This window comes from Dendropsophus ebraccatus, chromosome 9, assembly GCF_027789765.1.
Source record: "Dendropsophus ebraccatus isolate aDenEbr1 chromosome 9, aDenEbr1.pat, whole genome shotgun sequence".
NCBI classification, from domain to species: Eukaryota; Metazoa; Chordata; class Amphibia; order Anura; family Hylidae; genus Dendropsophus; species Dendropsophus ebraccatus.
In genome coordinates, this window is record NC_091462.1 from 121,581,881 (window position 1) to 121,604,196 (window position 22,316).

General features: G+C 50.2%; 1 protein-coding gene across 1 annotated transcript; it reads left to right on the forward strand.

The window, feature by feature from the left end:
• Positions 1 to 171: 171 nt before the first annotated feature.
• Positions 172 to 22,196, forward strand: RNF25 (ring finger protein 25). Its single transcript, XM_069982424.1, has 10 exons — positions 172 to 340; positions 5,478 to 5,549; positions 5,623 to 5,719; positions 9,933 to 10,000; positions 18,601 to 18,670; positions 19,972 to 20,043; positions 21,224 to 21,322; positions 21,395 to 21,481; positions 21,560 to 21,694; positions 21,766 to 22,196. The coding sequence occupies exons 1-10, from the start codon at positions 318 to 320 to the stop codon at positions 22,153 to 22,155; spliced, it is 1,113 nt and encodes a 370-aa protein (XP_069838525.1). The 5' UTR covers positions 172 to 317; the 3' UTR covers positions 22,156 to 22,196.
• The last annotated feature ends 120 nt before the right edge of the window (positions 22,197 to 22,316 follow it).

Consider the following 22,316-nt stretch of genomic DNA (forward strand, 5'->3'; position numbering starts at 1 on the left):
GTGTACTATAGAGGTGATATATCACCGGGGGGGGGGGGGTATATAAACTGATGTGTACTATAGAGGTATATATCACCGGTATACAGGGCTCAGTATACATATATACCTCCTCTCATACAGTATACAGGGCTCAGTATACATATATCCCTCCTCTCATACAGTATACAGGGCTCAGTATACCTATATACCTCACTCACCTATGTACCTGCAGTTCCCGGGTTTCTCCCGCCACTTCCGTTGGGTCCCGGTTACTATGGTTACCATGGAGCCGCGCGCTCTGGTGACGTCTAAATACGCGACTTGAAGCCGGGAGGAGAATGGCGGAAGAACCGGAGGACGGGTGAGATAGTAGCCGGTGTTCTATTACTGATCACCGGGGGGCGGGGGTATATAACTGGTGTGTACTATAGAGGTATATATCACCGGGGGGGGGGGAGGGTATATAACTGATGTGTACTATAGAGGTATATATCACCGGGGGGCGGGGTATATAACTGGTGTGTACTATAGAGGGATATATCACCGGGGGGGGGGGGGGGGGGGTATATAACTGATGTGTACTATAGAGGTATATATCACCAGGGGGTATATAACTGATGTGTACTATAGAGGTATATATCACCGGGGGGGGGGGGTATATAACTGATGTGTACTATAGAGGTATATATCACCGGGGGGGGGGGGGTATAACTGATGTTGTACTATAGAGGTATATATCACCGGGGGGGGGGGTATATAACTGATGTGTACTATAGAGTATATATCACCGGGGGGGGGGGGTTATAACTGATGTGTACGATAGAGGTATATATCACCGGGGGGGGGGGTATATAACTGATGTGTACTATAGAGGTATATATCACCGGGGTGGGGTATATAACGATGTGTACTATAGAGTATATATCCACTGGGGGGAGGGGGTATAACTGATGTGTACTATAGAGGTATATATCACCGGGGGGGGGGGGTTATATAACTGATGTGTACTATAGAGGTATATATCACCGGGGGGGGGGGGGTATAACTGATGTGTACTATAGAGGTATATATCACTGGGGGGGAGGGGGTATAACTGATGTGTACTATAGAGGTATATATCACCGGGGTTTATATAACTGATGTGTACTATAGAGGTATATATCACCGGGGGGGGGGAGGGTATATAACTGATGTGTACTATAGAGGTAATATATCACCGGGGGGGGGGGGGGTATATAACTGATGTGTACTATAGAGGTATATATCACCGGGGGGGGGGGGGGGGTATATAACTGATGGTGTACTATAGAGGTATATATCACCGGGGGGGGATAACTGATGTGTACTATAGAGGTATATATCACCGGGGGGGGGGGGGGGTATATAACTGATGTGTACTATAGAGGTATATATCACCGGGGGGGGTATATAACTGATGTGTACTATAGAGGTATATATCACCCGGGGGGGGGTATATAACTGATGTGTACTATAGAGGTATATATCACCGGGTGGGGGTATATAACTGATGTGTACTATAGAGGTATATATCACCGGGGGGGGGGGGGGTATATAACTGATGTGTACTATAGAGGTATATATCACCAGGGGGGGGGGGGGGGGTATAACTGATGTGTACTATAGAGGTATATATCACCGGGGGGGGGGGGGGTATATAACTGATAGTGTACTATAGAGGTATATATCACCGGGGGGGGGGGGGGGGGTATAACTGATGTGTACTATAGAGGTATATATCACCGGGGGGGGGGTGGGGGGTATATAACTGATGTGTTACTATAAGAGGTATATATCACCGGGGGGGGGTGGGGTATAACTGATGTGTACTATAGAGGTATATATCACCGGGGGGGGGGGGGGGTTATATAACTGGATGTGTACTATAGAGGTATATATCACCGGGGGGGGGGTATATAACGATTGTGTACTATAGAGGTTATATATCACCGGGGGGTGGGGGGTATAACTGATGTGTACTATAGAGGTATCATATCACCGGGGGGGTGGGGGGGGGATAACTGATGTGTACTATGAGGTATATATCACCGGGGGGGGGGGGGGGTAGTTTATACCTGATGTGTTCACTATCAGAGGTATATTATCACCGGCGGGGGGGGGGGGGGTTATATAACTGCTGTTGTACTATAGAGGTATCTATCACCGGGGGGGTATATAACTGATGTGTACTATAGGGTATATATCACCGGGGGGGGGGGTATATAAACTGATGTGTACTATAGAGGTATATATCACCGGGGGGGGGGTATATAACTGATGTGTACTATAGAGGTATATATCACCGGGGGGGGGGGGGGGGTATATAAATGATGTGTACTATAGAGGTATATATCACCGGGGGGGGGGGGTATAACTGATGTGTACTATAGAGGTATATATCACCGGGGGGGTATATAACTGATGTGTACTATAGAGGTATATATCACCGGGGGGGGGGGGGGGGTATAACTGATGTGTACTATAGAGGTATATATCACCGGGGGGGGGGGGGGGGGGGGGGGGGGGTATATAACTGATGTGTACTATAGAGGTATATATCAACCGGGGGGGGGGGGGGGTATAACTGATGTGTTACTATAGAGGTATATATCACCGGGGGGGGGTATAACTGATGTGTACTATAGAGGTATATATCACCGGGGGGGAGGGGGTATAACTGATGTGTACTATAGAGGTATATATCACCGGGGGGGGGGGGGGTATATAACTGATGTGTACTATAGAGGTATATATCACCGGGGGGGAGGGGGTATAAACTGATGTTGTACTATAGAGGTATATATCACCGGGGGGGGGTATATAACTGATGTGTACTATAGAGGTATATATCACCGGGGGGGGGGGCGGGGTATAACTGATGTGTACTATAGAGGTATATATCACCGGGGGGGAGGGGGTATAACTGATGTGTACTATAGAGGTATATATCACCGGGGGGGGGGGGGTATATAACTGTTGTGTACTATAGAGGTATATATCACCGGGGGGGAGGGGGTATAACTGATGTGTACTATAGAGGTATATATCACCGGGGGGGGGTATATAACTGATGTGTACTATAGAGGTATATATCACCGGGGGGGGGGGGTATATAACTGGTGTGTACTATAGAGGTATATATCACCGGGGGGGGGGGGGGGTATATAACTGATTTGTACTATAGAGGTATATATCACCGGGGGGGGGGGGGTATATAACTGATGTGTACTATAGAGGTATATATCACCGGGGGGGGGGGGGGGGGGTATAACTGATGTGTACTATAGAGGTATATATCACCGGGGGGGAGGGGTATAACTGATGTGTACTATAGAGGTATATATCACTGGGGGGGGGGGGGGTATATAACTGATGTGTACTATAGAGGTATATATCACCGGGGGGGGAGGGTATATAACTGATGTGTACTATAGAGGTATATATCACCGGGGGGGGGGGTATATAACTGATGTGTACTATAGAGGTATATATCACCGGGGGGGGGAGGGTATATAACTGATGTGTACTATAGAGGTATATATCACCGGGGGGGGGGGGTATATAACTGATGTGTACTATAGAGGTATATATCACCGGGGGGGGTATATAACTGATGTGTACTATAGAGGTATATATCACCGGGGGGGGGGGGGGGGGGGTATAAACTGATGTGTACTATAGAGGTATATATCACCGGGGGGGGGGAGGGTATATAACTGATGTGTACTATAGAGGTATATATCACCGGGGGGGGGGGGGGGTATATAACTGATGTGTACTATAGAGGTATATATCACCGGGGGGGGGGGGTATAACTGATGTGTACTATAGAGGTATATATCACCGGGGGGGGGGGGGGGGGGTATAACTGATGTGTACTATAGAGGTATATATCACCGGGGGGGGGGGGGGGGGGGGGTATATAACTGATGTGTACTATAGAGGTATATATCACCGGGGGGGGGGGGTATATAACTGATGTGTACTATAGAGGTATATATCACCGGGGGGGGGGGTGGGGTATATAACTGATGTGTACTATAGAGGTATATATCACCGGGGGGGGGGGGGGGGTATATAACTGATGTGTACTATAGAGGTATGGGTGGGGGGGGGGGGGGGTTGGTGTATATCTGGGGGGCGCCAGTAGGGGGGGGGGTTGCTGTATATCTGGGGGGTGCCTGTGGGGGGGGGGCGGTTGCTGTATATCTGGGGGGTGCCTGTGGGGGGGGGGGGGGTTGCTGTATATCTGGGGGGCGCCTGTAGGGGGGGGGGTTGCTGTATATCTGGGGGGCGCCTGTAGGGGGGGGGGGTTGCTGTATATCTGGGGGGTGCCTGTGGGGGGGGGCGGTTGCTGTATATCTGGGGGGCGCCTGTGGGGGGGGCGGTTGCTGTATATCTGGGGGGCGCCTGTGGGTGTAGGGGGGGCGGTTGCTGTATATCTGGGGGGCGCCTGTGGGGGGGGCGGTTGCTGTATATCTGGGGGGCGCCTGTGGGTGTAGGGGGGCGGTTGCTGTATATCTGGGGGGCGCCTGTGGGGGGGGCGGTTGCTGTATATCTGGGGGGCGCCTGTGGGGGGGGGGCGGTTGCTGTATAACTGGGGGGCGCCTGTGGGGGGGCGGTTGCTGTATATCTGGGGGGCGCCTGTGGGTGTAGGGGGGGCGGTTGCTGTATATCTGGGGGGCGCCTGTGGGGGGGGGGGGCGGTTGCTGTATATCTGGGGGGCGCCTGTGGGTGTAGGGGGGGCGGTTGCTGTATATCTGGGGGCGCCTGTGGGGGGGGGGGCGGGGTTGCTGTATATCTGGGGGGCGCCTGTGGGGGGGGGGCGGTTGCTGTATAACTGGGGGGCGCCTGTGGGGGGGGGGGGTTGCTGTATATCTGGGGGGCGCCTGTGGGTGTAGGGGGGGCGGTTGCTGTATATCTGGGGGGTGCCTGTGGGGGGGGGGCGGTTGCTGTATAACTGGGGGGCGCCTGTGGGGGGGGGGGGGGGGTTGCTGTATATCTGGGGGGCGCCGGTGGGGGGGGGGGGTGGTTGCTGTATAACTGGGGGGCGCCTGTGGGGGGGGGGGTGCGGTTGCTGTATATCTGGGGGGTGCCTGTGGGGGGGGGGTGGTTGCTGTATAACTGGGGGGCGCCTGTGGGGGGGGGGGGCGGTTGCTGTATATCTGGGGGGTGCCTGTGGGGGGGGTGGGCGGTTGCTGTATATCTGGGGGGCGCCTGTGGGGGGGGGGGCGGTTTGCTGTATATCTGGGGGGTGCCTGTGGGGGGGGGGTGGTTGCTGTATATGTGGGGGGCGCCTGTTGGGGGGGGGGGGGCGGTTGCTGTATATCTGGGGGGTGCCTGTGGGGGGGGGGGGGTGGTTGCTGTATAACTGGGGGTGCCTGTGGGGGGGGGGGGGGTGGTTGCTGTATAACTTGTGGGGGGGGGGGCTTCTATCGCTGTATCTTACTGAGGAGAGGTTTGCCCCCCCGGTTCGGCAGGTCGCTGTCTCAGGAGCTGGAGGTTCTTCAGTCTATCTACCTGGATGAGCTGGAGGTGTGTCAGCAGGACAGGTGTGTACTACTATATAGCACCTCCTCCTGGTGTCTTCCTTATGTGTCCTCACCCCGTATGTCTCCCCCATAGGCTGCTGCTGCTGAGGATCACAATACACCCGACCACTGGGGACGACCCTGAGAGCCAGTACGTGCGGATGACGCTGCAGCTCTCCATCCCTCCTCAGGTGGTTAGAGTATATATGTGTGTATATGGCCGTCTCTGTGTATTGTCTATCTACTCCCTGTCCTCCTCTGCTTCATGTATCTGCTGTGTCCTCCTCCTCCTCCTCCTCCTCCTCTGCTTCATGTATCTGCTGTGTCCTCCTCCTCCTCCTCCTCCTCTGCTTCATGTACCTGCTGTGTCCTCCTCCTCCTCCTCCTCCTCCTCTGCTTCATGTATCTGCTGTGTCCTCCTCCTCTGCTTCATGTACCTGCTGTGTCCTCCTCCTCCTCCTCCTCCTCCTCCTCTGCTTCATGTATCTGCTGTGTCCTCCTCCTCCTCCTCCTCTGCTTCATGTACCTGCTGTGTCCTCCTCCTCCTCCTCTGCTTCATGTACCTGCTGTGTCCTCCTCCTCCTCCTCCTCTGCTTCATGTATCTGCTGTGTCCTCCTCTTCCTCCTCCTCCTCTGCTTCATGTACCTGCTATGTCCTCCTCCTCTGCTTCATGTACCTGCTATGTCCTCCTCCTCTGCTTCATGTACCTGCTATGTCCTCCTCCTCTGCTTCATGTACCTGCTATGTCCTCCTCCTCTGCTTCATGTACCTGCTGTGTCCTCCTCCTCCTCCTCTGCTTCATGTACCTGCTGTGTCCTCCTCCTCTGCTTCATGTACCTGCTGTGTCCTCCTCCTCCTCCTCCTCCTCCTCTGCTTCATGTATCTGCTGTGTCCTCCTCCTCCTCCTCTGCTTCATGTATCTGCTGTGTCCTCCTCCTCCTCCTCCTCTGCTTCATGTATCTGCTGTGTCCTCCTCCTCCTCCTCCTCCTCTGCTTCATGTATCTGCTGTGTCCTCCTCCTCCTCCTCCTCCTCCTCTGCTTCATGTATCTGCTGTGTCCTCCTCCTCCTCCTCCTCTGCTTCATGTATCTGCTGTGTCCTCCTCCTCCTCCTCCTCCTCTGTATCATGTACCTGCTGTGTCCTCCTCCTCCTCTGCTTCATGTATCTGCTGTGTCCTCCTCCTCCTCCTCCTCCTCTGCTTCATGTACCTGCTGTGTCCTCCTCCTCCTCCTCTGCTTCATGTACCTGCTGTGTCCTCCTCCTCCTCCTCTGCTTCATGTATCTGCTGTGTCCTCCTCCTCCTCCTCTGCTTCATGTACCTGCTGTGTCCTCCTCCTCCTCCTCCTCTGCTTCATGTATCTGCTGTGTCCTCCTCTTCCTCCTCTGCTTCATGTATCTGCTGTGTCCTCCTCCTCCTCCTCCTCCTCTGCTTCATGTATCTGCTGTGTCCTCCTCCTCCTCCTCCTCCTCCTCCTCTGCTTCATGTATCTGCTGTGTCCTCCTCCTCCTCCTCCTCTGTATCATGTACCTGCTATGTCCTCCTCCTCTGCTTCATGTATCTGCTGTGTCCTCCTCCTCCTCCTCTGCTTCATGTACCTGCTGTGTCCTCCTCCTCCTCTGCTTCATGTATCTGCTGTGTCCTCCTCCTCCTCCTCTGTATCATGTATCTGCTATGTCCTCCTCCTCTGCTTCATGTATCTGCTGTGTCCTCCTCCTCCTCCTCTGCTTCATGTACCTGCTGTGTCCTCCTCCTCCTCCTCTGCTTCATGTATCTGCTGTGTCCTCCTCCTCCTCCTCTGCTTCATGTACCTGCTGTGTCCTCCTCCTCCTCCTCCTCCTCTGCTTCATGTATCTGCTGTGTCCTCCTCTTCCTCCTCTGCTTCATGTATCTGCTGTGTCCTCCTCCTCTGCTTCATGTATCTGCTGTGTCCTCCTCTTCCTCCTCTGCTTCATGTATCTGCTGTGTCCTCCTCCTCCTCCTCCTCTGCTTCATGTATCTGCTGTGTCCTCCTCCTCCTCCTCCTCTGCTTCATGTATCTGCTGTGTCCTCCTCCTCCTCCTCCTCCGCTTCATGTATCTGCTGTGTCCTCCTCCTCTGCTTCTTGTATCTGCTGTGTCCTCCTCCTCCTCCTCTGCTTCTTGTATCTGCTGTGTCCTCCTCCTCTGCTTCATGTATCTGCTGTGTCCTCCTCCTCCTCTGCTTCGTGTACCTGCTGTGTCCTCCTCCTCCTCCTCCTCCTCTGCTTCATGTACCTGCTGTGTCCTCCTCCTCCTCCTCCTCTGCTTCATGTATCTGCTGTGTCCTCCTCCTCCTCTGCTTCATGTATCTGCTGTGTCCTCCTCCTCCTCCTCTGTATCATGTACCTGCTATGTCCTCCTCCTCTGCTTCATGTATCTGCTGTGTCCTCCTCCTCCTCCTCCTCTGTATCATGTACCTGCTATGTCCTCCTCCTCTGCTTCATGTATCTGCTGTGTCCTCCTCTTCCTCCTCTGCTTCATGGGCCTTCAAACTGCGGCCCTCCAGCTGTTGCGATACTACATTTCCCATCATGCCTGGACAGTCAAATCCAAAGCTTTAGCTCTCCAGGCATGATGGGAAATGTAGTATTGCAACAGCTGGAGGGCCGCAGATCAAGGCAATGCCGGGGCCTCACCAGACTGACCAGGAGGGCGCCGGGGCCTCACCATCTGTGGTGAAAGTCCATATAAAAACTGAAACTAATGCTAGGGCTACCTATCACCCATCTCCTAAGCTCCTCACCAACACCTAGGGGGGGGGGCCTCACCAACACCTAGGGGGGGGGGGGCCTCACCAACACCTAGGGGGGGGGGGCCTCAACCAACACCTAGGGGGGGGGCCTCACCAAACACCTAGGGGGGGGGGGCCTCACCAACACCCTAGGAAGGGGGGGGGGGGGGCTCACCAACACCTAGGAAGGGGGGGGGCCTCACCAACACCTAGGGGGGGGGGCCTCACCAACACCTAGGGGGGGCCTCACCAACACCTAGGGGGGGGGCCTCACCAACACCTAGGGGGGGGGGGGCCCTCACCAACACCTAGGGGGGGGGGGCCTCACCAACACCTAGGGGGGGGGGCCTCACCAACACCTAGGGGGGGGCCTCACCAACACCTAGGGGGGGGGCCTCACGAACACCTAGGGGGGGGGGGCCTCACCAACACCTAGGGGGGGGGGGCCACACCAACACCTAGGGGGGGGGGGCATCACCAACACCTAGGGGGGGGGGGCCTCACCAACACCTAGGGGGGGCCTCACCAACACCATGGGGGGGGGCCTCACCAACACCTAGGGGGGGGCCTCACCAACACCTAGGGGGGGGGGCCTCACCAACACCTAGGGGGGGGGGCCTCACCAACACCTAGGGGGGGGGGCCTCACCAACACCTAGGGGGGGGGCCTCACCAACACCTAGGGGGGGGGGCCTCACCAACACCTAGGGGGGGGGCCTCACCAACACCTAGGGGGGGGGGGCCTCACCAACACCTAGGGGGGGGCCTCACCAGCACCTAGGGGGGGGGGTGGCCTCACCAACACCTAGGGGGGGCCTCACCAACACCTAGGGGGGGGGCCTCACCAACACCTAGGGGGGGGGCCTCACCAACACCTAGGGGGGGGGCCTCACCAACACCTAGGGGGGGGGCCTCACCAACACCTAGGGGGGGGGCCTCACCAACACCTAGGGGGGGGGCCTCACCAACACCTAGGGGGGGGCCTCACCAACACCTAGGGGGGGGGGCCTCACAAACACCTAGGGGGGGGGGCCTCACCAACACCTAGGGGGGGGGCCTCACCAACACCTAGGGGGGGGGCCTCACCAACACCTAGGGGGGGGGGCCTCACCAACACCTAGGGGGGGGGGGCCTCACCAACACCTAGGGGGGGGGGCCTCACCAACACCGAGGGGGGGGGCCTCACCAACACCTAGGGGGGGGGGCCTCACCAACCCCGAGGGGGGGGGGCCTCACCAACACCTAGGGGGGGGGGGCCTCACCAACACCTAGGAAGGGGGGGGAGGCCTCACCAACACCTAGGAAGGGGGGGGGCCTCACCAACACCTAGGAAGGGGGGGGGGCCTCACCAACACCTAGGGGGGGGGGCCTCACCAACACCTAGGGGGGGGGCCTCACCAACACCTAGGGGGGGGGGCCTCACCAACACCTAGGGGGGGGGCCTCACCAACACCTAGGGGGGGGGCCTCACCAACACCTAGGGGGGGGGCCTCACCAACACCTAGGGGGGGGGGCCTCAGAGTATGAGAACCACTGGTCTAGTGTCTCCTCCTCCTCCTCCACTTCATGAGTCTGTGTTCCCTGTATGTCTTCCCTTCCCTCCCACAGGTCATTGCCCCATGTGATGTATAATCTCACACATTGTTTCCTGCAGTATCCGGGGGAGCCTCCTGAGATCACAGTCGCCAACCCCCGCGGCCTTGGCGATGAGCAGATAGAGAGGTAAGACCCCATACAGAATGCCGGGTGTGAGGGGGTCCTCCACCATGAGAGACAGGCTACATATATATATATATATATATATATATATATATATATATATATACATATAATTACGAGGCTGCAGCACATCCAAATAGTGAAAAACTTGTGGTGTTTATTCGTAAATCATCAGCAACGTTTCTGTCTCATCTCGAGACCTTTCTCAAGCAATAGTATTCAGTGACTCCTATCCTCGTATATCAGACGTGTAACCAAAGTGTGAAATCATTATACAGTGAGAAAACATGATCAGCTTCCAATCCGGCCCAATTGTGCATAAGGTATACAAGGTATAAATGTATACAGAAACATACAGTGTTAGCAATAGATACAGTGTAATATACAAAAGTTGATAGGCGGGATCGGCTTCCACCCACCACTTCTACGGGATAAAGAAAACAACCTCCATATTCGGTTTCCCACGTTGCAGATAGTTTGTAAACATTGTTATCCGGCATGCGCGGGTCCGTGGGTCCATTCATCTCAGTATACGTCATAGTAGGAGAAACGTCAGAGACATGTGATGCTCCGGAACCAATCAGATAAGTATTCAGTGAGTCCATGAAAACATACATGTCGGCTGGAAACAATGTGAATACTGCCAAATCCAGAGAACCAGTCGGAAAATCCGAGATATGTTGTATATGGGAGGAGACATCCTCGAGTGCACTGTTGGTCTGTGTATAGCCCTTTCAGCATTCTATGTAAAAGCGCAGATATATACGAGAACCGCAGGTGTACTAGAGTATAGGTCTGAATACTGTCAGTTACCAGGGCACAAAGACAAATAGTAAGGATAAGGCCATTTAGGTATCGGGGAAAGGAACTCCTTCCAGTGATGTGGGGTTATCCGGCAGAGTGGCAAGTGTCCCCGCAGAGCGGGGTAGCTCACCAGTCATATAACTGTGGGCCAACCGTGGCCAACATTGTCGATCTCGGGACCCTGAGAGTATCACCCAAACTCTATAGGAAAATGTGATCCCCCCCGTATTTTTACCTTGACCTAAATCCACATCTTTGCTGCAGACTAGTACTCTACTGGATGTCCAAGATTAACAGCCGTGGTGTGAACTGAGAGCAATATGGAGGTAACACGCCAGAGCCGTGATTGGTAGGAAGCTTTCCTCGCCACATCCAAGTCAAATCTAAAAAACCAGAAAGGATATAAGAAACATAATTATACAAAGTAATTAAGCAAAATCATGGAGCGAACCACCGGGACAAACCCCTATCTATCACATTTCATCTGTACATTCTTGTAGGGATTTTGAGTTGCACATTCAAGCCCTTTGGTTGCAATGTATCTGGTTTATGAATCCACATTAATAATTGACGTTTTCTGAGGAGTGTGTCCTATCTCCTCCCCTCTTGAGAGGAGGGATGTGATCCAGGATCATAAATCATGATGACCCCGATCCAGGAAATGTTTAGAGACTGGTGAATCCTCTCTCATCTTTCTAATCGAGTACCTGTGTTGGTTTTACCTAGTTCTCGTATCACAGGTCGTCTCTCCGCCATACAAGTCTACATGGGCACCAGAGCAGGTATATCACCCAACTAGACGTACGTGTAAGATAAAATAGCAAAAGATTTCCCAGTAAGTGGGTGTGTGAACTCCGTGCCCTTCTCCATGTATGTGCAGCTTACACACTGTCTGCAGGGGATGAACCTTTCTTCTTAACCATAAGGAATTTTTGTCCCCTTGAAGTGTCTCAACATCTGGCTGAATGGGAAGTTGCGAACCATGGGTCTAGGGTGGCAGCTATCAAAACGTAAGCATAAATTAGTGTCTGTAGGTTTTCTAAAAATTTCTGTACAAATCTGTCTGTTTACGATAGAAACACTTAAATTTAAAGGACAACTCCGGCAGGACCCCCCCCCCCAAAAAAAAAACCCACAGACACACACAGACACCATACTCACCATCCCTCCGGTGACGATCGCCACTCCATTCGCCCGCCGTACGCCTCACCGTCACCTGTGTCCGCCGTCCAGCGATGCCTTTTACTTCCGGGTCCATAGGAGAGAAAAGGCTGCCAGTGCGCTTGTGCACCGGCAGCCTTTTCATTGGCTGGAGCGCATGACACGGCTTCCAGCAAGCTAAGCCAATCAGGGCTGAGCAAACTGGAAGCCATGTGATGCGCTCCAGCCAATGAAAAGGCTGCTGGTGCGCATGTGCACCAGCAGCCTTTTCCGTCCCATTCACTTTCAATGAAGACGCCAAGGAGGAAGAAGACCCGGACCGCCCCCCAGCTCTGACCTAGTCGTCACCAGATGCCGCCCGGGAGAAGAGGACCGTGACGATCGTAATAGGTAATGTATACATTCTTTAACTTCCGGGGGGGTGGGTCAGAAAGTGGGGGAAGGGGGCCAGAGCGGGTATTTAACCACATTACAAAGTAATATAACTTTGTAATGTGTGTTAAATAAGCCAAAGAATTTTTTCGTGGGAGTTGTCCTTTAATAACTTCCTTTGAATGTGTAAGTATTAATTGGATGTTAGGTTCAATCCCATTCAAAAAACTAACATCCAATTTACACTTACACATTCAAAGGAAGTTATTCATTTTCTGTAAGTGTTTCTATCGTAAACAGAGAGATTTGTACAGAAATTTTTAGAAAACCTACAGACACTAATTTATGCTTACGTTTTGATAGCTGCCACCCTAGTCCCATGGTTCGCAACTTCCCATTCAGCCAGATGTTAAGACACTTCAAGGGGACAAAAATTCCTTATGGTTAAGAAGAAAGGTTCATCCCCTGCAGACCGTGTGTAAGCTGCACATACATGGAGAAGGGCACGGAGTTCACACACCCACTTACTGGGAAATCTTTTGCTATTTTATCTTACACCTACGTCTAGTTGGGTGATATACCTGCTCTGGTGCCCATGTAGACTTGTATGGCGGAGAGACGACCTGTGATACGAGAACTAGGTAAAACCAACACAGGTACTCGATTAGAAAGATGAGAGAGGATTTACCAGTCTCTAAACATTTCCTGGATCGGGGTCATCATGATTTATGATCCTGGATCACATCCCTCCTCTCAAGAGGGGAGGAGATAGGACACACTCCTCAGAAAACGTCAATTATTAATGTGGATTCATAAACCAGATACATTGCAACCAAAGGGCTTGAATGTGCAACTCAAAATCCCTACAAGAATGTACAGATGAAATGTGATAGATAGGGGTTTGTCCCGGTGGTTCGCTCCATGATTTTGCTTAATTACTTTGTATAATTATGTTTCTTATATCCTTTCTGGTTTTTTAGATTTGACTTGGATGTGGCGAGGAAAGCTTCCTACCAATCACGGCTCTGGCGTGTTACCTCCATATTGCTCTCAGTTCACACCACGGCTGTTAATCTTGGACATCCAGTAGAGTACTAGTCTGCAGCAAAGATGTGGATTTAGGTCAAGGTAAAAATACGGGGGGGATCACATTTTCCTATAGGAGTTTGGGTGATACTCTCAGGGTCCCGAGATCGACAATGTTGGCCACGGTTGGCCCACAGTTATATGACTGGTGAGCTACCCCGCTCTGCGGGGACACTTGCCACTCTGCCGGATAACCCCACATCACTGGAAGGAGTTCCTTTCCCCGATACCTAAATGGCCTTATCCTTACTATTTGTCTTTGTGCCCTGGTAACTGACAGTATTCAGACCTATACTCTAGTACACCTGCGGTTCTCGTATATATCTGCGCTTTTACATAGAATGCTGAAAGGGCTATACACAGACCAACAGTGCACTCGAGGATGTCTCCTCCCATATACAACATATCTCGGATTTTCCGACTGGTTCTCTGGATTTGGCAGTATTCACATTGTTTCCAGCCGACATGTATGTTTTCATGGACTCACTGAATACTTATCTGATTGGTTCCGGAGCATCACATGTCTCTGACGTTTCTCCTACTATGACGTATACTGAGATGAATGGACCCACGGACCCGCGCATGCCGGATAACAATGTTTACAAACTATCTGCAACGTGGGAAACCGAATATGGAGGTTGCTTTCTTTATCCCGGAGAAGTGGTGGGTGGAAGCCGATCCCGCCTATCAACTTTTGTATATTACACTGTATCTATTGCTAACACTGTATGTTTCTGTATACATTTATACCTTGTATACCTTATGCACAATTGGGCCGGATTGGAAGCTGATCATGTTTTCTCACTGTATAATGATTTCACACTTTGATTACACGTCTGATATACGAGGATAGGAGTCACTGAATACTATTGCTTGAGAAAGGTCTCGAGATGAGACAGAAACGTTGCTGATGATTTACCAATAAACACCACAAGTTTTTCACTATTTGGATGTGCTGCAGCCTCATAATTTTATTGGAAGAGGGGACGTGGATCCAGTCTGCACTGCTGGCACTCTATACACCAGCCTGGGAGTGCACTCCATTCTATTGCTTATATAACACATTGTACTGTCTGCTGTCATATATACCCTGCTGAGAGATATATATATATACATATACCCCTGTACTGTCTGCTGACATATATACCCTGCTGAGAGATATATATATATATATATATATATATATATATACCCCTGTACTGTCTGCTGACATATATATATATATATATATATATATATATATATATATATATATATATATATATATATATATATATATATATATATATATACCCTGCTGAGAGATATATATATATATACCCCTGTACTGTCTGCTGACATATATACCCTGCTGAGAGAGATATATCCCCCTGTACTGTCTGCTGTCATATATACCCTGCTGAGAGATATATATATATATACCCCTGTACTGTCTGCTGACATATATATATATATATATATATATATACCCTGCTGAGGTATATACACATATATACACTCAGCGGCCACTTTATTAGGTACACCATGCTAGTAACGGGTTGGACCCCCTTTTGCCTTCAGAACTGCCCCAATTCTTGGTGGCATAGATACAACAAGGTGCTGGAAGCTTCCTCAGAGATTTTGGTCCATAGTGACATGATGACATCACACAGTTGCCGCAGATTTGTCGGCTGCACATCCATGATGCCAATCTCCCGTTCCACCACAAAGATGCTCTATTGGATTGAGATCTGGTGACTGTGGAGGCCATTGGAGTACAGTGAACTCATTGTCATGTTCAAGCAGAAATCGAGACTCATCAGACCAGGCAACGTTTTTCCAATCTTCTACTGTCCAATTTCGATGAGCTTGTGCAAATTGTAGCCTCAGTTTCCTGTTCTTAGCTGAGCGGAGTGGCACCCGGTGTGGTCTTCTGCTGCTGTAGCCCATCTGCCTCAGAGTTGGCCGTACTGTGCGCTCAGAGACGCTCTTCTGCCTACCTTGGCTGTAACGGTTGGCTATTTGAGTCGCTGTTGCCTTTCTATCACCTCGGACCAGTCTGCCCATTCTCCTCTGACCTCTGGCATCAACAAGGCATTTCCGCCCACAGAACGGCCGCTCACTGGATGGTTTTTCTTTTTCGGACCATTCTCTGTAAACCCTAGAGATGGTTGTGCGTGAAAATCCCAGTAGATCAGCAGTTTCTGAAATACTCAGACCAGCCCTTCTGGCACCAACAACCATGCCACGTTCAAAGGCCTCAAATCACCTTTCTTCCCCATACTGATGCTCGGTTTGAACTGCAGGAGATTGTCTTGACCATGTCTACATGCCTAAATGCACTGAGTTGCCGCCATGTGATTGGCTGATTAGAAATTAAGTGGTAACGTGCAGTTGGACAGGTGTACCTAATAAAGTGGCCGGTGAGTGTATATACCCTGCTGAGAGATATATATCCCCCCCTGTACTGTCTGCTGACATACTGTATATCTCTCAGGAGGTTATATATATATATTCCCCTGTACTGTCTGCTGACCTATATTCCCTGCTGAGAGATATATATCCCCTGTACTGTCTGCTGTCATATACTGTATATACCCTGCTGAGAGATATATATCCCCCTGTACTGTCTGCTGTCATGTATATACACACATATATATCTCCTGCTGAGAGATATATATCCCCCCTGTACTGTCTGCTGACATATACTGTATATACCCTGCTGAGAGATATATATCCTCCTGTACTGTCTGCTTAAATATATATACCCTGCTGAGAGATATATATCCCCCTGTACTGTCTGCTGTCATATACTGTATATACCCTGCTGAGAGATATATATCCCCTGTACTGTCTGCTGTCATATACTGTATATACCCTGCTGAGAGATATATATCCCCCCTGTACTGTCTGCTGACATATATATACCCTGCTGAGAGATATATATCCCCCTGTACTGTCTGCTGACATATATATATATACCCTGCTGAGAGATATATATCCCCCTGTACTGTCTGCTGTCATGTATATACACACATATATATCTCCTGCTGAGAGATATATATCCCCCCTGTACTGTCTGCTGACATATACTGTATATACCCTGCTGAGAGATATATATCCTCCTGTACTGTCTGCTGTCATATATATATACCCTGCTGAGAGATATATATCCCCCTGTACTGTCTGCTGTCATATACTGTATATACCCTGCTGAGAGATATATATCCCCTGTACTGTCTGCTGTCATATACTGTATATACCCTGCTGAGAGATATATATCCCCCCTGTACTGTCTGCTGACATATATATACCCTGCTGAGAGATATATATCCCCCTGTACTGTCTGCTGACATATATATATATACCCTGCTGAGAGATATATATCCCCCTGTACTGTCTGCTGACATATACTGTATATACCCTGCTGAGAGATATATATCCCCCTGTACTGTCTGCTTACATATATATACCCTGCTGAGAGATGTATATCCCCCTGTACTGTCTGCTGTCATATACTGTATATACCCTGCTGAGAGATATATATCCCCCTGTACTGTCATATATATATACCCTGCTGAGAGATATATATCCCTCTGTACTGTCTGCTGTCATATACTGTATATACCCTGCTGAGATATATATCCTCCTGTACTGTCTGCTGTCATATACTGTATATACCCTGCTGAGAGATATATATCCCCCTGTACTGTCTGCTGTCATATACTGTATATACCCTGCTGAGAGATATATATCCCCCTGTACTGTCTGCTGTCATATACTGTATATATACCCTGCTGAGAGATATATATCCCTCTGTACTGTCTGCTGTCATATACTGTATATACCCTGCTGAGAGATATATATCCTCCTGTACTGTCTGCTGTCATATACTGTATATACCCTGCTGAGAGATATATATCCCCCTGTACTGTCTGCTGTCATATACTGTATATACCCTGCTGAGAGATATATATCCCCCTGTACTGCCTGCTGTCATATACTGTATATACCCTGCTGAGAGATATATATCCCCCTGTACTGTCTGCTGTCATATACTGTATATATACCCTGCTGAGAGATATATATCCCTCTGTACTGTCTGCTGTCATATACTGTATATACCCTGCTGAGAGATATATATCCCCCTGTACTGTCATATATATATACCCTGCTGAGAGATATATATCCCCCTGTACTGCCTGCTGTCATATACTGTATATACCCTGCTGAGAGATATATATCCCCCTGTACTGTCTGCTGTCATATACTGTATATACCCTGCTGAGAGATATATCCCCCTGTACTGTCTGCTGACATATATATATACCCTGCTGAGAGATATATATCCCTCTGTACTGTCTGCTGTCATATACTGTATATACCCTGCTGAGAGATATATATCCTCCTGTACTGTCTGCTTACATATATATACCCTGCTGAGAGATATATATCCCTCTGTACTGTCTGCTTACATATATATACCCTGCTGAGAGATATATATCCCCCTGTACTGTCTGCTTACATATATATACCCTGCTGAGAGATATATATCCCCCTGTACTGTCTGCTGTCATAAACTGTATATACCCTGCTGAGAGATATATATCCTCCTGTACTGTCTGCTTACATATATATACCCTGCTGAGAGATATATATCCCCCTGTACTGTCTGCTGTCATATACTGTATATACCCTGCTGAGAGATATATATCCTCCTGTACTGTCTGCTTACATATATATACCCTGCTGAGAGATGTATATCCCTCTGTACTGTCTGCTGTCATATACTGTATATACCCTGCTGAGAGATATATATCCCTCTGTACTGTCTGCTGTCATATACTGTATATACCCTGCTGAGAGATATATATCCCCCTGTACTGTCTGCTGTCATATATTGTATATACCCTGCTGAGAGATATATATCCCCCTGTACTGTCTGCTGTCATATACTGTATATACCCTGCTGAGAGATGTATATCCCCCTGTACTGTCTGCTGTCATATATTGTATATACCCTGCTGAGAGATGTATATCCCCCTGTACTGTCTGCTTACATATATATATATATATACCCTGCTGAGAGATATATATCCCCCTGTACTGTCTGCTGACATATCTCAGTCCCATTGTGAGAGGAGATGTAATATACTGTAGGTTACATGTCCTATATTCTCTTCCTATGTTTTCTCTTGCAGTATTATCGACGCTCTGCGCAAAATGGCTTCACAGTCCATTGGATGTCCAAACCTTTATGCACTTATTGAGGTTAGTAATCGTGTAATAATATAGGTTAGCATCCTGGAGACAGGTGTAGGGCTATAGTCGAGGACGTTATCCTGGAGACATAGATCTAGGTTATGGTGGAGGACATTATCTGGAGGACATAGATCTAGGTTATGGTGGAGGACGTTATCTGGAGGACATAGATCTAGGTTATGGTGGAGGACTTTATCTGGGGGACATAGATCTAGGTTATGGTGGAGGACTTTATCTGGGGGACATAGATCTAGGTTATGGTGGAGGACGTTATCTGGGGGACATAGATCTAGGTTATGGTGGAGGACGTTATCTGGGGGACATAGATCTAGGTTATGGTGGAGGACGTAATCTGGGGGACATAGATCTAGGTTATGGTGGAGGACTTTATCTGGGGGACATAGATCTAGGTTATGGTGGAGGACGTAATCTGGGGGACATAGATCTAGGTTATGGTGGAGGACGTAATCTGGGGGACATAGATCTAGGTTATGGTGGAGGACTTTATCTGGGGGACATAGATCTAGGTTATGGTGGAGGACGTAATCTGGGGGACATAGATCTAGGTTATGGTGGAGGACGTAATCTGGGGGACATAGATCTAGGTTATGGTGGAGGACTTTATCTGGGGGACATAGATCTAGGTTATGGTGGAGGACGTAATCTGGGGGACATAGATCTAGGTTATGGTGGAGGACTTTATCTGGGGGACATAGATCTAGGTTATGGTGGAGGACTTTATCTGGGGGACATAGATCTAGGTTATGGTGGAGGACTTTATCTGGGGGACATAGATCTAGGTTATGGTGGAGGACTTTATCTGGGGGACATAGATCTAGGTTATGGTGGAGGACTTTATCTGGGGGACATAGATCTAGGTTATGGTGGAGGACTTTATCTGGGGGACATAGATCTAGGTTATGGTGGAGGACGTTATCTGGGGGACATAGATCTAGGTTATGGTGGAGGACGTAATCTGGGGGACATAGATCTAGGTTATGGTGGAGGACGTAATCTGGGGGACATAGATCTAGGTTATGGTGGAGGACTTTATCTGGGGGACATAGATCTAGGTTATGGTGGAGGACGTTATCTGGGGGACATAGATCTAGGTTATGGTGGAGGACGTTATCTGGAGGACATAGATCTAGGTGACCATAGTTGCCACTCATTGTATGGTGTTGGGGAAGCTTTCTTCATTATGTGACAACCTCCAGTTTTATTCTCCCTTAATCCATTGCTTGGATTGGTGCCTTATCCGTAGTTACCACTTTGCCCGGCTCTGACCTGTTTCTCTTGTGTCTCTGTAGAAGGGTAAGGAGATGCTGACGGCCAGTAATCTTCCTCGTGGTCACTGTGTCATCTGCCTCTATGAGTTCCAGGTAATCCCTTGTTTTATCTGTGATCGGCATGTCCCTAGCCATTCCGTCACGCGGGGCATCGGGTCACATGGGCGGGCGTGATCTCTGGCACAGCTTTATCCCCTTAGGACCAAGGCTTGTATCGTGCACCTGATGTCGCTGCATGTGGTCTTTACGTCTTGATTATTTTACCTATTCCCCTTATTGTGAGCTTCTTCATGGTACCATTGTAAGCCTTGGCCAGTAAATTAACAGTTATTGCCACTTAGGTAGCAGAGTAAACAAATCCGTCCTTGTGTCCCTTGTAAGATAGTTATACTCTTCTCCGAAAGATCGGTATAACTGGTTCACAGTGGTAACAGGTGATGTTAGTGGCCCCTGGGGGCCCCCTCCATGGTGCACAGATATTCCTCACTCTCTCTACATCTTAGGGGCAGGACCAGAGTGGAGTGTTTGCCCCTAGTACACAAAGGAGTCCACCCGCAATGGCGCGTACTCCTTTTTATGATGATTTACATCGGGGATGGGGAGCTAAAGCTTTCTGCCCAGGGATGTTGGGAATAGTAATTTTGCAGAAGGTTTCCCATCCCTGATTTACATATTATCCTGCTATAGATGTATGTGGAGGGGAGATGAGGTTACTGATGCACTGGGGTCGCTGCTGCTATTGGAGCAGGGGGTGATCACTGCTATTGGTGGAGGGGGGAGCTCATCACTGTCCCCATATTATCTACCATCATCTGTGCACACGAAACCCCAAGGCATCTAGGGGCTGCGTGTGAACAGCAGGAGGGCGCCCTACTGGGTCGGTTGGCGGCACCACATTGGGCGCCCTGCTGGGTGGGTTGGCGGCACCACATTGGGCGCCCTGCTGGGTGGGTTGGCGGCACCACATTGGGCGCCCTGCTGGGTGGGTTGGCGGCACCACATTGGGCGCCCTGCTGGGTGGGTTGGCGGCACCACATTGGGCACCCTGCTGGGTGGGTTGGCGGCATCACATTGGGCGCCCTGCTGGGTGGGTTGGCGGCACCACATTGGGCGCCCTGCTGGGTGGGTTGGCGGCACCACATTGGGCGCCCTGCTGGGTGGGTTGGCGGCACCACATTAGGCGCCCTGCTGGGTGGGTTGGCGGCACCACATTGGGCTCCTGGTCTCTTCCTGCCTTTGCTGTTTCTCTCTGTAAATATAAGATTTCCCATAGGAGGAGGACAGTCTTACAAAGACACAGTGTTTCCATCATTTTCACTCTTACTGTCTGGGCCGCTATGTCCAGCATTGCCTGGATGCCAGCCATAGAGAGGTAAGTGTCTATAGCAACCCCAGTTCCCTGCATAAAACCTCCCTTTACCCTATTCAGTGAATCTTCTTTTAGGAATCAGTTGAATGTCCTGTTTGTCGAGAGAGTCTGAACCTTGACTTTACCAAGCTCCAGGCAGCCGCACCCCCCCAGCAACAAGAGGTAAGAGACCCCCATAGTGCCCTACTAGCTTCTCTTTATAAAGTAAAGGGGCTGATTGAGTCGCTGCTTCATCCCTAGGAGCTGTATGTTCCAGATCTGCTTACATTAGAGAGGGAAAAGGAATTGCGCCAGGTTTATGAGCGGCAGTTAGCAAATGGAGGAATAATCGACCTTGAAGCCGAGAAGAATCGTTTCTTTATCAGTATCCAGGAGGTGAGGATAGGTCTGCCGGTCTCCATGTTACCAGTTCCATCTCTGACTCTCACTCTTTGTCTTGTATCTAGACTTCCACCAATGAACATGAAACTCAAGTGCTACAGGCTGAGCAAGTCTCTGTGGATCAGGTCAGCCCACCTCCTGAAACCGGGCTAGACCATAACCAGCCGCCCCTGGTCTCCAAGCACCGGGGTGGAGGAAGGACACATCTGTGTGGAAGCAGACCTCCCCGTAGTGACCACCCTGATAGCCAGCCATGGCGAGATAGCAGAGGATGGACAGCTCGGGGCAGGTGGCGGCCGGATGCCCGTAGAGTCTGGAGAGCTGAAGCAACTTCCATAGACGAAACCCCAGCCAGAGGAAGGGTGATGGCAAGAAGCTGCCGGAACAATGGGACTGTCCAGGCCTCTCCAAGGGCTGCCAGTGACAGCTCTGAGGGGGGAAAGCTTGATCCCTAACAGTTATTATAAGTGATAGAATAAAGTATAATGAACTTTGAGCAGCCAGACCACCAGTTTGTGTTTGTTGCCTGGGTCTACACATGGGATAGTGTCAGAGAGGAGAAGGGTATAATGTGAACAGGGCAATGAGGAGTGCAGAGTATTTCAGGAAGCCATAG